The following is a 13,129-nucleotide window of genomic DNA, read 5'->3' on the forward strand; positions in this document are numbered from 1 at the left end:
GGTACACCTGTTGTCTCTTAATTCAGCCCGTTTGAACCGCGGCTCCTCCACCAGGCGGTGATTTACAACGTGCTTGTGTACACTCGGCACTCTTTACCTCCTCGGCACTGCGGAGAGGCTCTGGACGGCCACGGGGTCTTCGCCTCGTGCCTCCAGGAAACTGATTGCATCAATAGCACCTGCCTGCCTGCCTGCGCCACCCGGAGAGGAGGGAAGGGGGGGGGGGGGGGGGGGGGGGGGGGAGCGTTGGTATTCCGAGCACACTGTAGTAAGGACTGAATCCATTACTACAGATCTATAATGAGGAGCAGTACAGCAAAAAGGAGATTCCGTCAGGTGCGGATGGCGGTGAGATTTCCTACAGAGCCGGTGTGGTGTGATGAAATTTCTGGACTTGATGCGCCCGCTGCCATTTTGTCAATGCAGAGAACACACTGTTCTCCGCTGCCATTCAGCGTCATGTTGTACAGAATGAAATATTTACATGCACGATGTTTGATCACATGCTCCGGGACGACTGTCTCGTGTCATCCTGCAGCTTCTAATGGAGAGAACCTCGTTGCACTCTGTTTAATGACTGGAGGGCACCGAGGCCGACTCCCTCCGCAGATTTATGGATTTAGTCTCTCTGCTCCGATAACTATCGATTGTTTTTTCTTCTTCTTCTTTTTTTGAAGGGTTACCAGCTTTGGTGGTTGCTGTTTCAATGGGATTCACCAAAACAAAAGGCTACGGGACACCCTTATAGTAAGTTTTCAATTTTGTTAATAGATATGTATTATTCAGCTCACATGCAGCCGTAGGTTCATGGGAACACGTTAAGAGTGGTGATTGAGTGCGCGTGCGGCGGCTTACTCTCCTAAATAGCGCCATAAACAAAGTCCCATGAACCCAATCAAATTTCAAAATAGCACAGCAAGACCCCAATTTCGACTGAGTTGTATCCCTGCTGGAGACCAAGCGCATAAACACTGCTTAAAATCTCTTTAGCATTTTATTACCCTGTGAAACTTTGGAAATAGAGTTACAGCATATGGCACATCTCCCCTGACAGTCAAGGGAAATGCAATTGTAGGCTGGTGTGCGCCATTAACTTGGATGTTAATGCCTTGGTGGGAGTTAACTGTTTTTCCCCTGCTTCGCCTGCAGCTGTTGGCTGTCTTTGGAGGGTGGGCTCCTCTACGCCTTTGTTGGACCTGCAGCTGCTGTTGTTCTGGTAGGTTTCAGTCTACACATGTCCACTTTTTACTTTTATATGCCGAGGATAAAAGGGAAATGTAGGTCCCTGATTTGTATCTGGCTATAGGTCGTCTAAGCATGCCGGATTTTTTTCATCTGGAAAAATGTTGAAAAACAGAGACAGTATGTTTAAGAAACTGGAAAAAAAACTCCTGGATGTGCCCCCTTATTCAGATCCGCATCAGAATGTAAGGAGTTCTGCTACACAACCACCCTTCTACACAATTTCATGGAAATCAGTAGTGTAGTTTTTGTGTTATCCTGCTAACAAACAAACACAAATGTATACATAACCTCCTTGTTGAGGGTAAAAAACAATAATCATGTTTAAGCAGCAACAGGAGAATTTCATCTTGATTCACAATACTTTGTATTTCTGTTTATTAATAATAAACTCCAACGTTTGGCTGCTTGTTTTCAAATGACAAGATGCTCACAGTCAACAACGTTGTTTTAGTGCTGGTACAGTTTGATTTTTAAAAATAATGATCATAATATTCCATCAGGCAATGGGCTCAAGCTGTGAGGTGATCAATTATTAACGCGTCAGATTTGTGCAAAATCGAATATACTAGTCTTTATAATGATCTCGTCTTTACATTGTTGTAGAGAATTTACACAAAAGAATGAAACGAGAGAGTTTCGCTGTGGAACCTCTTTGATGCGGTTGGAACTTTAGTTCAGCATCAGATACACATCAACGTGATCTGTGATTTGGGACGAACCTCAGAGGAACACGAGCAGAAAGAAAAACCCTCCGCAGTGAGACCGAGCACCAGCCTGAGTTGATACTGTGACATCATAATCAAATGTGCCGCCCAAACAAAGCGTGTCGAACAAAACGCACCCAAATGTATTCGTATGAATAGTTAATGAAGTCTTTGCCTCAAGGCCGGAGGGATTTCGAAATGGCCTCTCATGTTTTAGAGAATCTGCTGTGAATCTCCCTCGGTTTTTAACATGAGTGCAGTGCAGTTGCTAATAATAGGGGAAGGTGCCTTTGAGAAGACGAGTGCTTCTTGTCAGGGAGATCTTTTCTCTTAAGGCTGTGGTGCCGGGCTGAGTGGGCAGGGCATGCCTCATCCACTGGCTGAAATGTCACAGAGATGAGCAAACAATAGAAGCTGGAGGTCAGAGCTTAGTGCAGACGGAAAATCGGAGAGATAGAGAGAGAGAGAGAGAGAGAGAGAGAGAGAGAGAGAGAGAGAGAGAGAGAGAGAGAGAGAGAGAGAGAGAGAGAAATCGTGACATAAATCATCGGCTACCTATGGAGGATGTCAAACAGAGAATTTAAAAGAAACGTCCCGCATTGATTTTGAACTGATCTTGTTGCCGTTGATTTATTGAAAAGTTAATATTCCTGTTCGCCTCCCCCATCGACAGGTCAACATGGTGATCGGAATCCTGGTGTTTAACAAACTCGTGTCCAGAGACGGCATCCTGGACAAGAAGCTGAAGCACCGTGCAGGGTATGACAGCACGTCCTTGTTAGTACCCCCTGCTTTTCTCTTTTTTACTCTCAAAAATCATGCAAAAATACACACATGCTTTGAATTTTGTCTCGTACACATACGGAGATTGAGACCCTGTTGTCTTTCGCTGCTGAAGGGAAATTAGAGGCATAAACATAAAGAGGTCAGATCTCTCTCGGGAGAAACACGGCTCTGTTAGTTTCTCTGGCAGAATCAGTCCAAGATCTCACCAACATCACGACGACGCACACACTTTGGCGGCCTCCGCTTGTTGCTGATATGACGGGGTGGGTTTTAAAGTCGGGGCAGTGGCCGTGAGCGTTGTGTGTCATGCTGTTGTCTCTATGTCCCACAGACAGATGAGTGAGCCGCATACAGGATTAACTCTCAAGTGTGCCAAATGTGGCGTTGTATCAACAACTGCTTTATCGGCAACTACAGCTAGCAATGCAATGTAAGTGCCTGTCAGTGTCTCTGAATCAATAAGACGATGCTGCAGGGAGTCTCTGCATGTCCAACGTGTCCACCTCCACCATTTTAGAGCCCGCTCGCAGTCCGCTGCGTCCTCAGCTGATGTTCCACTTACATCCACAGGAGATTTTGATGTACAGTGCAGGAACATCTGCTATTGTAAAAACACGCAGTGCTTGTTTTAAAAGTAAATTTAGCACATTATTACCCGCATGCACATTAAAGCCCTTCTGTTGCTGTGGAGTGTAAAAAAGGCTGTGATGCAGATTGCCCTCCGCGGTCCAGACATCGTCGCGTCTTCACTGTTGTTTTCCTCTACACAATCCTTCCTCCCCTGTTCGCAGGGCGTCCCTGTGGAGCTCCTGTGTGGTCCTGCCTCTGCTGGCGCTGACCTGGATGTCCGCGGTGCTCGCCATGACGGACAAGCGCTCCATCCTCTTTCAGATCCTCTTCGCCGTCTTCGACTCGCTGCAGGGTTTCGTCATCGTGATGGTGCACTGTGTCCTACGGAGAGAGGTAGAGGAGGTTTTTCCTGTCATCCGTCCTTCCCCTGTGGTCACAGACTACTCCCTAAACACATCAAGTAGTACTTCTTCGATCAGGATACTGTATCTTTCGAGATTCTGCAACTACCCAAAACTTTTTGTGACGTGCAGTGTTGTGGACATGATGAAGAACTGACTCCCCCTGTGTTTAGGTCCAGGATGCTTTCCGATGTCGGCTGAGAAACTGCCAAGACCCGATCAGCGGTGACGCAACAGGAACCTTCCCTAATGGACATGCTCAGATAATGGTAGGCACAGTTACCCCCTATTATCTGTGACAAGATCCTCTGTAATTTAAATAGACCTAATGTTCCTGCACAGTGGTGGGGGGGGTTTAGCAAGAAAGTTTGAATCTCGTTATGATCATTTGAGGCTCTCCATTGTCCAATAGGTGTCAACGTGAGTGTTAGTAGTTGTTAGTCTCTGTATGTTGGTTCTGTGATACACTGGCAACATGTTCAGGGTGAACTCAGCTTCTCGCCCCCTTGTCAGCTGGGGTTGGCTTCATCTGATAGGTAGATGGGTAGACGGATAATGCTCCCTGGTTATTTATAAAACACATGCACAACTCTATATGCAATGTCTGAACATGTCTGCATTACTCGGTTCAATAAGTACTCTCGTTTCCCATTGGTTTATAATGTTCAAAGCTGTAATTACATGCAGGGTGGATGCTTTGGCCCTTCTGATAAACGGCATGGAGTTTCCTTTGGTTCTTCTTGTTCAGGCCCCAAGCCCAATCCTTTATACCTCTGTGATTGAACCCAGCGTCCATGTTTGCCCGTGCGTCGTCCCTCTCATTTCCTCTCTCGGGGTAATGGCACAAGCGCCCCCCCCAACTGACCTTTGAAATGGGACACTGGTTCCCTTCATCTAGCACGACAAACGCCACTGGCACACCACAGCAATGATCTGCGATTAGTATTCCAATGCCCCTCGGAGTGGGATAGTGTTCATGATAACAGAACGGTGTCGCCCCCCCCACGCTTCAATACAGTCATTAGCAACAAGCACAAAACGCTTCCCAGCTGCTACATCTTCACTTTTCCCCCCATTGATGTTTTGTTGATACATTGTTAGGAGGAGCAGGAGGAGAACAAATGACCGCTTTGCATTTTTCTAAAGCAGTGAGAAATAATGATATAAATATTATCCATTGATCCTCATCTTCCAGCTCTGGGTTTGCATATACACTGTAAAAAATGTTTTATTTTCAGCAACACCGACCATTTGATTGTTTTTTCTCTACAGACGGACTTTGAGAAGGATGTGGACATCGCCTGCCGATCAGGTAAACAGATGCTGTCCTATTATTGTTATCAGGAACAAGTGGCTCCTTTGCTTTGTATGTGATGGAAAAAAATTAAAAACAACCAAAAAGAGGTTAGACGGTAAAAAATTGCTTCGGTTACGTAACCACCACCAAACCCCACAGGAGTCTTTTCACAGTGACTCAAACACCGACTTTAATCTGAGAACAAAACAGTATAAAGAAGGCTGCTGGAGGTTTACTTCGCGTGTCGGCTTTACCGCAATAAAAGGCCGCAATAGATTTAAACAACTTCAGCTCCACTCGTCATCTGGCAGTCCCACGCATAATTATGTTTTTCATTAACATGTCTACGCCGGCATAGAAAATGTGGGTAGGCGTTATGTGTCTGGTTTTTGGGAGGATTGTCTTCGTCTGATGCTGAGCGGAAGGGAAACGTTTTCTTCCCGATTCCTTCATCCTGTTGTTCTGTACTTGTCCCATGAATATGATTTCTTTCATCAAGATCATTGGATGATCCCCTTTGAAATTGATGATTTCTATCTGGCAATGGGAAAGAAAGTGAAAAACTGTTCCTGGATCTGCCCCCTGGTCGGGAGCCGCAACAACATTTAATGGCTTCGTCCTTGGGTCATTCCCCATGCCTCCATGAAATTTCTTTGCCATCATTTTTTTGCGTAATCCTATTAAGTAACAGACAAACAAAAGCAGACGAAAACAGTATCCTGCACACAACTAATGGTGTCAACTTGCTCTTGCCGTGCTCTGACCCCGACCAAACCATCTAAAACCAACAATTACCAACAGGGAACAACGAAGCTGAACAGATATTCACAGCACAAAAAAAAAAAAAACACTACCACTCCTCTAACCCACGTTCCCTCGACACGGAGAGACAGGTGTCATTTATAAATCATGAGTAGATTTAGGCTGAAGTCCGAGCGGCAGCCAGACAGAAATGCACTTCACTGATAAGGCCCTGGGGTTATTTGGAGCAGCAGACACAAGGACCTGCGGTGTCACCCTGCAGTATCAAAAGTGTAAACTTGGATCGGACTATTTCTTCAGTATGAATACCACCAGACTCTGAGTGTTTCTTCACTGAGCTTAAAATGAGACTCAAACAAAAAAAATAAATAGGCTTGAAGTAATAGATCTTATTTGTCGTCTCCTTGCTGGTCTCTTGTGAACAGACAGTATAATTCCCTCTGATTCATGAGGCAAATGGTAAAATGCACGGAGGCGAGGACAGGATGTTCTTAACAAGAGGGTATTTATGAATATGGGGATTACAAGGTCATCACCAATCACTAAATTAGGATTAGCCACATCCTGAACAGCAGTGAGAATGATTCAGCACTTTCTCACAGTCCCATCCTCCCGAGATACCTGGATCTGTTGTTGTGCTCCTGTGTATAGACATTACATTACATTACATTTCATTTAGCTGATGCTTTTATCCAAAGCGACTTACAATAAGTGCATTCAAACCCGAGGGTACATACCAAGGACGACAAGAATCAAGAAAATACAATTTCTTCTAATAAAGCAAAACTACAAAGTTCTATAAGTAAGTGCCATTTAAGTGCTACTAAAGTGTTAGTTTCAAAAAGTTGTTAGTTTTTTTTTTTTTTTTTTTTTTTTTTTATTCAAGGTAAAGTCGGAAGAGGTATGTTTTTAGTTTTCGGCGGAAGATGTGTAGACTTTCTGATGTCCGGATGTCAATGGGGAGCTCATTCCACCATTTAGGAACCAGGACGGCAAACAGTCGTGTTTTTGATGATTGTTTAGCTCGCAGTGAGGGAGCAACGAGCTGATTGGCCGAAGCAGAGCGGAGTGAACGGGGTGGGGTGTAACGTTTGACCATGTCCTGGATGTAGACTGGACCGGATCCGTTCACAGCATGGTACGCAAGTACTAGTGTTTTGAACCGGATGCGAGCAGCCACTGGTAACCAGTGAAGGGAGCAGAGGAGAGGAGTAGTGTGAGTGAATTTAGGTTGGTTAAAAACCAGTCGAGCTGCTGCATTCTGGATGAGCTGCAAAGGTCGGATGGCAGTAGCAGGTAGACCTGCCAGGAGCGAGTTACAATAATCTAGACATGAGATGACTAAAGCCTGGACCAGAACCTGCACCGCCTTCTGAGTGAGAAGGGGGCATATTCTCCTGATGTTGTACAGCATGAATCTACAGGACCGTGTTGTTGCAGAAATGTTGGCAGTAAGGGAGAGTTGGCTGTCGAGTGTTACGCCCAGGTTCCTAGCAGTCTGAGTGGGGGTTAACACAGAGTTGTTAAAGTTAATAGTCAGGTCGTGGATGGGAGAGTCTTTCCCTGGAAGGAAAAGAAGTTCAGTTTGTCAAGGTTAATCTTCAGGTGGTGTTGAGACATCCACTGAGAGATGTCGGTCAGACAGGCAGTGATTTGTGCTGTTACCTGTGTTTCTGATTGGGGAAAAGACAGGATTAGTTGGGTGTCATCGGCATAGCTATGGTAGGAAAAGCCGTGCGAGTGAATGACAGAGCTGAGGGAGTTGGTGTACAATGAGAAGAGGAGAGGACCTAGGACAGAACCTTGAGGGACCCCAGTAGTGAGGGGACAAGGTTCAGACACAGACCCTCTCCAAGTTACCCTATAAGTGCGTTCATTGAGGTAGGAATAGAGCAGGAAGAGAGCAGAGCCTGAGACACCGAGGTCCTGAAGGGAGGAAATAAGGATCTGGTGGTTCACTGTGTCGAATGCAGCAGAGAGGTCTAGAAGGATGAGGACAGAGGAGAGAGAGGCTGCTCTAGCAGTGTGAAGCTGCTGAGAGACAGCTAGGAGGGCAGTCTCAGTTGAGTGACCTGCCTTGAAACCAGACCTGTGAGGGTCAAGAAGATTATTGTGGTTAAGATAGGAGGAAAGTTGATTAAAGATAGCATGCTCAAGAATTTTGGAAACAAAGGGAAGGAGAGAGACAGGTCTATAGTTATTTACTTCAGACGGGTCCAGGGTGGGTTTCTTCAGGAGAGGATTTAATCTTGCCTCCTTCAGAGAATTAGGAAAACAGCCAGTTGACAGGGAAGTGTTGATTAGATGAGTAAGAAAAGGAAGAAGGTCAGGGGCAATAGACTGGAGAATGTGAGAAGGGATGGGGTCAAGGGGGCAGGTGGTCGGGCGGGCAGAGGTTACCAAGGTCAGAACTTGATTGGGAGACAGGGGGGTGAAAGAGGAGAGCGAAGGGGATGAAGAAGAAGTTGTTGGAAGTGTGGTTATAGAAGGAGGATCAGAAAATGAAGAGCGTATGTCATCTATCTTTTTGGTAAAGTAGTTGACAAAGTTGCTTGGTAGAAGAGAGGAAGGAGGAGGGGGACTGGGAGGGTTGAGGAGGTTGGAAAAGATGGAGAAGAGTTTTTTGGGGTTAGAAAATGAGGCTTGAATTGCAGTTTGGTAAAAAGTGCTTTTGGCTGTGGAAATGGAGGCAGAAAAAGAGGAGAGAAGAGACTGATAAGATAGCAGGTCGTCCAGGTGTTTAGATTTCCGCCATTTCCTTTCTGATGATCGCATAGTGGCTCTGACGGCACGCACCGAGTCAGACAACCACGGAGCTGGGAGGGACTTGCGGACCTGTCGTGACGTCATGTCACGACATGTCAAACTCTACATATCCACAGTTATTCGCTCTGTCGTCACCATCTTCGCTAAGCAGAAATAAATACTCTGGGAAATGACTCGTATTGATTCAGATTCTCTTGGTCTTTGGGTCATATGCTGGATAATCTCAGTGACATTACTTTCATTACTGCGCAATTCCCACTAAGCCTTGTATCTCTCTGGCCCGCAGCACTCCACAAAGACATGAGCTCTTGTCGCGCAGCCGCCATCACAGGCACCCTCTCCCGCATCTCCCTCAACGATGAAGAGGATGAGAAGATCCCAGAGGGCCTCAACTACTCCACGTTGCCCGGCAACATCATCTCCAAAGTGATTATCCAGCAGCCCTCGGCTCTGCACATGCCGATGGGAGTGGGTGATCTGAAGGAGCAGTGCATGGCCGACGGCAGCGGAGACATGCGCCGCACCGTTTACCTGTGCACCGACGACGCCATGCGGCAGAGCGACCAGGACATGGGCGGCCACAGCATGGGCGGCCACAGCATGGGCGGCCACGACATGGAGGGCCACCCGATGCAGGGTCAGATGATGGAGACGGACTACATCGTCATGCCCCGCGCCTCGGCGGCGTCGGGTAACATGCCCACTCTCCTCAAGGACGACACCAAGATGAACATCGGTATGGACACGCTGTCGCACGAGAGGCTGATGCATTACAAGATGAGCCCCGATTTCAATATCAGCCCGTCAGGCATGGACCACATGAATGTGAACCTGGAGCAGCAGTATCCCAGCGCTCCGGAGCAGATGCAGAACCTGCCCTTTGAGCCCCGCACGGCGGTTAAGAACTTCCTCGCCGAGATGGAGGAATCCGCGGGGCTCTCGAGGAGTGAGACAGGGTCTACGATATCTATGAGCTCCCTAGAGGTACATATGCTCCCGTGGGTGAAGCGCAGAGGAGACAGAGCTGCGATCAACACCGCCCATCTGAAAAATACACAATGCATGTCTAGAAATGTGCTTAACTACTTAATAACCTCACACCTTTATGTTTTACCCCTACAGAGACGAAAGTCGCGATATTCCGATATGGACTTTGAGGTACGTAGCGATAACGTTTCTTGCCGTAGCACATGCATCTAGCTTCTTCTTTTCTTTTCTGTTTTATGCAGAGAAAAGCCATTTTTTTGCACTTGCGTTTGTCATTTGATTTACTAGTACTTGTTGTGCCTCTTAAGCTTATTGGAGTAACACAGCCTTGACTCAACTGAGATTTATTGACATGCTGTGTAGTTAAGGTAAAAGCAAGGCTGTCAACTGACAAACAGGGCAACAGTCCTCATCTACATTTTGTCCTCCGCCATCTCCTCCATCCATTAGCAATACGTTGATTTCCAAAAATGTATGCTTTTAAAAGTCATTTGCACATTTCACATCTGATTTTACCACTGGTTCCAACAATTATTATATTGGCTTGCAAACACATCTATTTAAACCCCCTTTGGCAGGTTTTTTAGCATTTCCTTTGCATTATTAAATCAGGCTTTGCTGCATTTATATTGTACGCTCGGTCAAAGTAAAGGAAACATGAGGCTTCTGGCCGCTGCTCTTGGCGAGGCGAGCATTTTCCGTTTTAGCTGAGATGCACACCGACCCTTAAAAATGGAAGATTGGTGCCAAGGCTTGATGATAAGGATTTCCCTTACCCTGACAAAACTCTAAAAGGCAATTTGTCACTTAGGAATTATGTTGAATCTAGATACTGCAATTAAAACAGTCCGAGCTTTCAGCATCCCATCAAGCGAACATTAATTATCCCGGTGTTTCCTTTATTTTGGCAGCGGCTTGTATATATATGCAGAGACACACAGATTTGCTTCAAATCCTGGCCCATAAGTAAAACCACCATGACCCTAACAAATTGATCAGAGTTGGAGGGGGTGGAGAGGAAGATGCATTTCCATTATTGGCTGTCAATACCAAAGCAAAAACCCTTGCCATTGCAGAAAGTCATGCACACCAGGAAAAGACACATGGAGCTGTTCCAGGAACTGAATCAGAAATTTCAAACCCTGGACCGATTTCGAGACATACCAAATATGGGCAGCATGGTGAGTAACAGGAAAAACCAGGGGGGTGACTGTCGGCCAATTAAAAGGGAGAGAGAGGGCAACATCCAAACAGCCTATTTAGACATCCGGTGCAGGACACGTAACGTGTGATTGTGCAAATGAGCGGCTGCGTAGCTGAGGTATTCATGTGGAAGTGAAGCTTCCTATAGATGGAGGGCCTGCCAGCAGCTGGCGGGGGGGGCCAGTGAGGGAGGAGGCAGCCGCTTTAAAAGCACCGAAGTTGTTTTGTTTTGCTCCACAAGGCCAGACTCAGGGAAGATAAACCTTTGGTAACCTTGTAGCGACAGAGTGCATCCATTCCAATGCAAGGCCACGAATGCACTTTTGTTTACATGCACATTTATCTACTTAGCGAACCCCATCATCTTCTTTCCATTAATGCATGGCCGACTTTTTAATCTACCGGTCGCTCTCCTCTTTCTGTTTGCGGGGGGGGGGGGACGGACTTTTTCATAGCTGCTCCGGAACTCAGGGCGAATTACGACAAAATCGTTTTCCCGACCTTGCCGCAGATGAAAAAAAAGTCCCAGCATCCTCCACACCTGACTGGAGCTGCGGAGCCTTGCCGCCCCCCCCTCAGACAACCGCCGATGTTTTCTCTATTGAACGCGACAAACAGAAACTGAGCTGGTCAGACACGGCCAGACTTTCTGACAATGTCAGCTCCTCCGCGGCTCCCTTTTTTGGGCCTGCACGTAATCCTCTTTCACTCACATTTCAACCCCCCCGACCGCACAATGCAATATGAGGCCCGTTGCCTAGATACCAGTGCGAGTTCTTTTGTGTCAGAAACGATAACTACAGTACACTCACACTTCCAGCTTTTTTTCCTTTTTTTTTTCCTCCCCAAATGAATGCACTGCAGAGCTGGCTGCAGACATTAGGATCCATTTTGTATTCCCTGACTGGGAGCAGCTCCTCTCCCGTTATTTGAAATAGTGTCTTTGGGACTGTCAGTGGGAGCTCATTCAGATGAATGGCTCATACGTGAAGCCCACTTAGTGCACCGGTTACCGAGCTTGGGGGAAACCCGACTGCTATGACTCAACGTAAGCATGTTCACATTTAATACACTGCCATTATCTTTTGTTATTTGATGCTTTCCACAGCATTAATCCATTATTTTCAATTAGCAGTGGGTTAGGAATTCATATAATGCCTGTTTGATTGAATTGACCTCACTGCAAAAAAGTGTTTCTTTTTGTGTGTGTGTGTGTGTGTGTGTGTGTGCGTGTGAGGAAAAAATAACATTTTCGCCCCAGAGGTTGTCATGCCACTAATATCACACCCCACTGGCCGTGTTCACAGGACAAGGCAATGCCAAACAAGAACCCATGGGAGAGCTACAATCCAGCCTGTGAGTACCAGAACTACGCCACTATGAATGTACTAGCATCTGACCCCAAGGACTCACTGGAGATGACGGCCGCAGAGTGGGAAAAGTGTGTCAACCTCCCCTTAGACGTCCAGGAGGGAGACTTCCAAACGGAGGTCTAGAGGGGCAGGAGACGGGAGGAGAAATGCAAACTAGGAATGGAGGAGAAAGGGATGTATTTTGCACTGAATAAAGCGACAGACTTTTCTAACAGCCTTGGCATACATATCTGGATAATACGAGTGTGGCAGGGACATTATGTGCCAATACAACATAAGGACTGAGGAGAGAGAGAGAAGAGGAAGAAAAAAGAAAAAGAGACAAAAAAACAACAAAAAAAGGGGAAAAAACATCAGTGTTACTTTTTGTATTCTCACTAGTGTACTTAGTGTGGGGCAGCCTGGTGTACAATATTTACCATCATGTGTTTCAAATTATCTGTTTGAGAAATCGGCTAAAAAAGAAAAAAAACAAGGTAATCTCTCGAAAAATGAAAAACCTCACGAAAAAGCAAATGACATGCCATGTCGTCCCAGCTTCGTCGGGTCCAGTTTTGATTTCCTAAAAACTGGACCCGGGAGCACAATGTATATATTTATGCAGGTTTTTAAAAAGTTTATAACAGTCTGTTTGGCCATTACTACACTTTTTACTTTATGATATAAAAACATGGGAGGCAAAGAGGATTTTTTCTGTCATATTAAAATGAATGTTTGTCAAGCTACATTCTTCATTGCTTTAAATGCAATAAAGATAATACCCACTTTTATATAAATAATATATTTCACAACTTTAATACTGCAGACTCTGCTTGAAGGATCCCAGCAAGCTCTCACATCTGCAGCTCTGTATAAAATATTTAAAAAACAGAAATGTTGTATGGTGTAAATAAACTTTTGTCTACATATGTTTTACTTGTGCCAATTTATTTTGATGAGAAAAAAAAAGATGCCAACCTGATCAAAAGTTATAGCAAGAAAAATGTTAACATTTGAAAAGGAATGTAAATAAAAGAGGAAATATGTTCGTACTGC

At 45.7% G+C, this 13,129-nt stretch overlaps 1 protein-coding gene across 5 annotated transcripts in view; it reads left to right on the plus strand.

Moving 5' to 3' along the window:
- adgrb3 (adhesion G protein-coupled receptor B3) overlaps positions 1-13,129 on the plus strand; it is a 121,096-nt gene extending 107,967 nt beyond the window's left edge. For 2 of the 5 annotated variants that reach the window (XM_062400620.1, XM_062400624.1), the window contains 11 exons: positions 678-747; positions 1,150-1,216; positions 2,623-2,726; positions 3,067-3,165; positions 3,527-3,698; positions 3,880-3,975; positions 4,979-5,018; positions 8,818-9,515; positions 9,654-9,689; positions 10,595-10,699; positions 12,029-13,129. In XM_062400620.1, coding sequence (XP_062256604.1) covers positions 678-747; positions 1,150-1,216; positions 2,623-2,726; positions 3,067-3,165; positions 3,527-3,698; positions 3,880-3,975; positions 4,979-5,018; positions 8,818-9,515; positions 9,654-9,689; positions 10,595-10,699; positions 12,029-12,217 — 1,676 coding nt within the window. In that variant the 3' untranslated portion in view covers positions 12,218-13,129. The remainder of the gene's footprint in view (positions 1-677; positions 748-1,149; positions 1,217-2,622; positions 2,727-3,066; positions 3,166-3,526; positions 3,699-3,879; positions 3,976-4,978; positions 5,019-8,817; positions 9,516-9,653; positions 9,690-10,594; positions 10,700-12,028) is intronic. The other 3 variants (XM_062400621.1, XM_062400622.1, XM_062400623.1) reach the window with 3 other exon arrangements.

This window comes from Platichthys flesus, chromosome 12, assembly GCF_949316205.1.
Source record: "Platichthys flesus chromosome 12, fPlaFle2.1, whole genome shotgun sequence".
In the NCBI taxonomy this organism is placed as follows: domain Eukaryota; kingdom Metazoa; phylum Chordata; class Actinopteri; order Pleuronectiformes; family Pleuronectidae; genus Platichthys; species Platichthys flesus.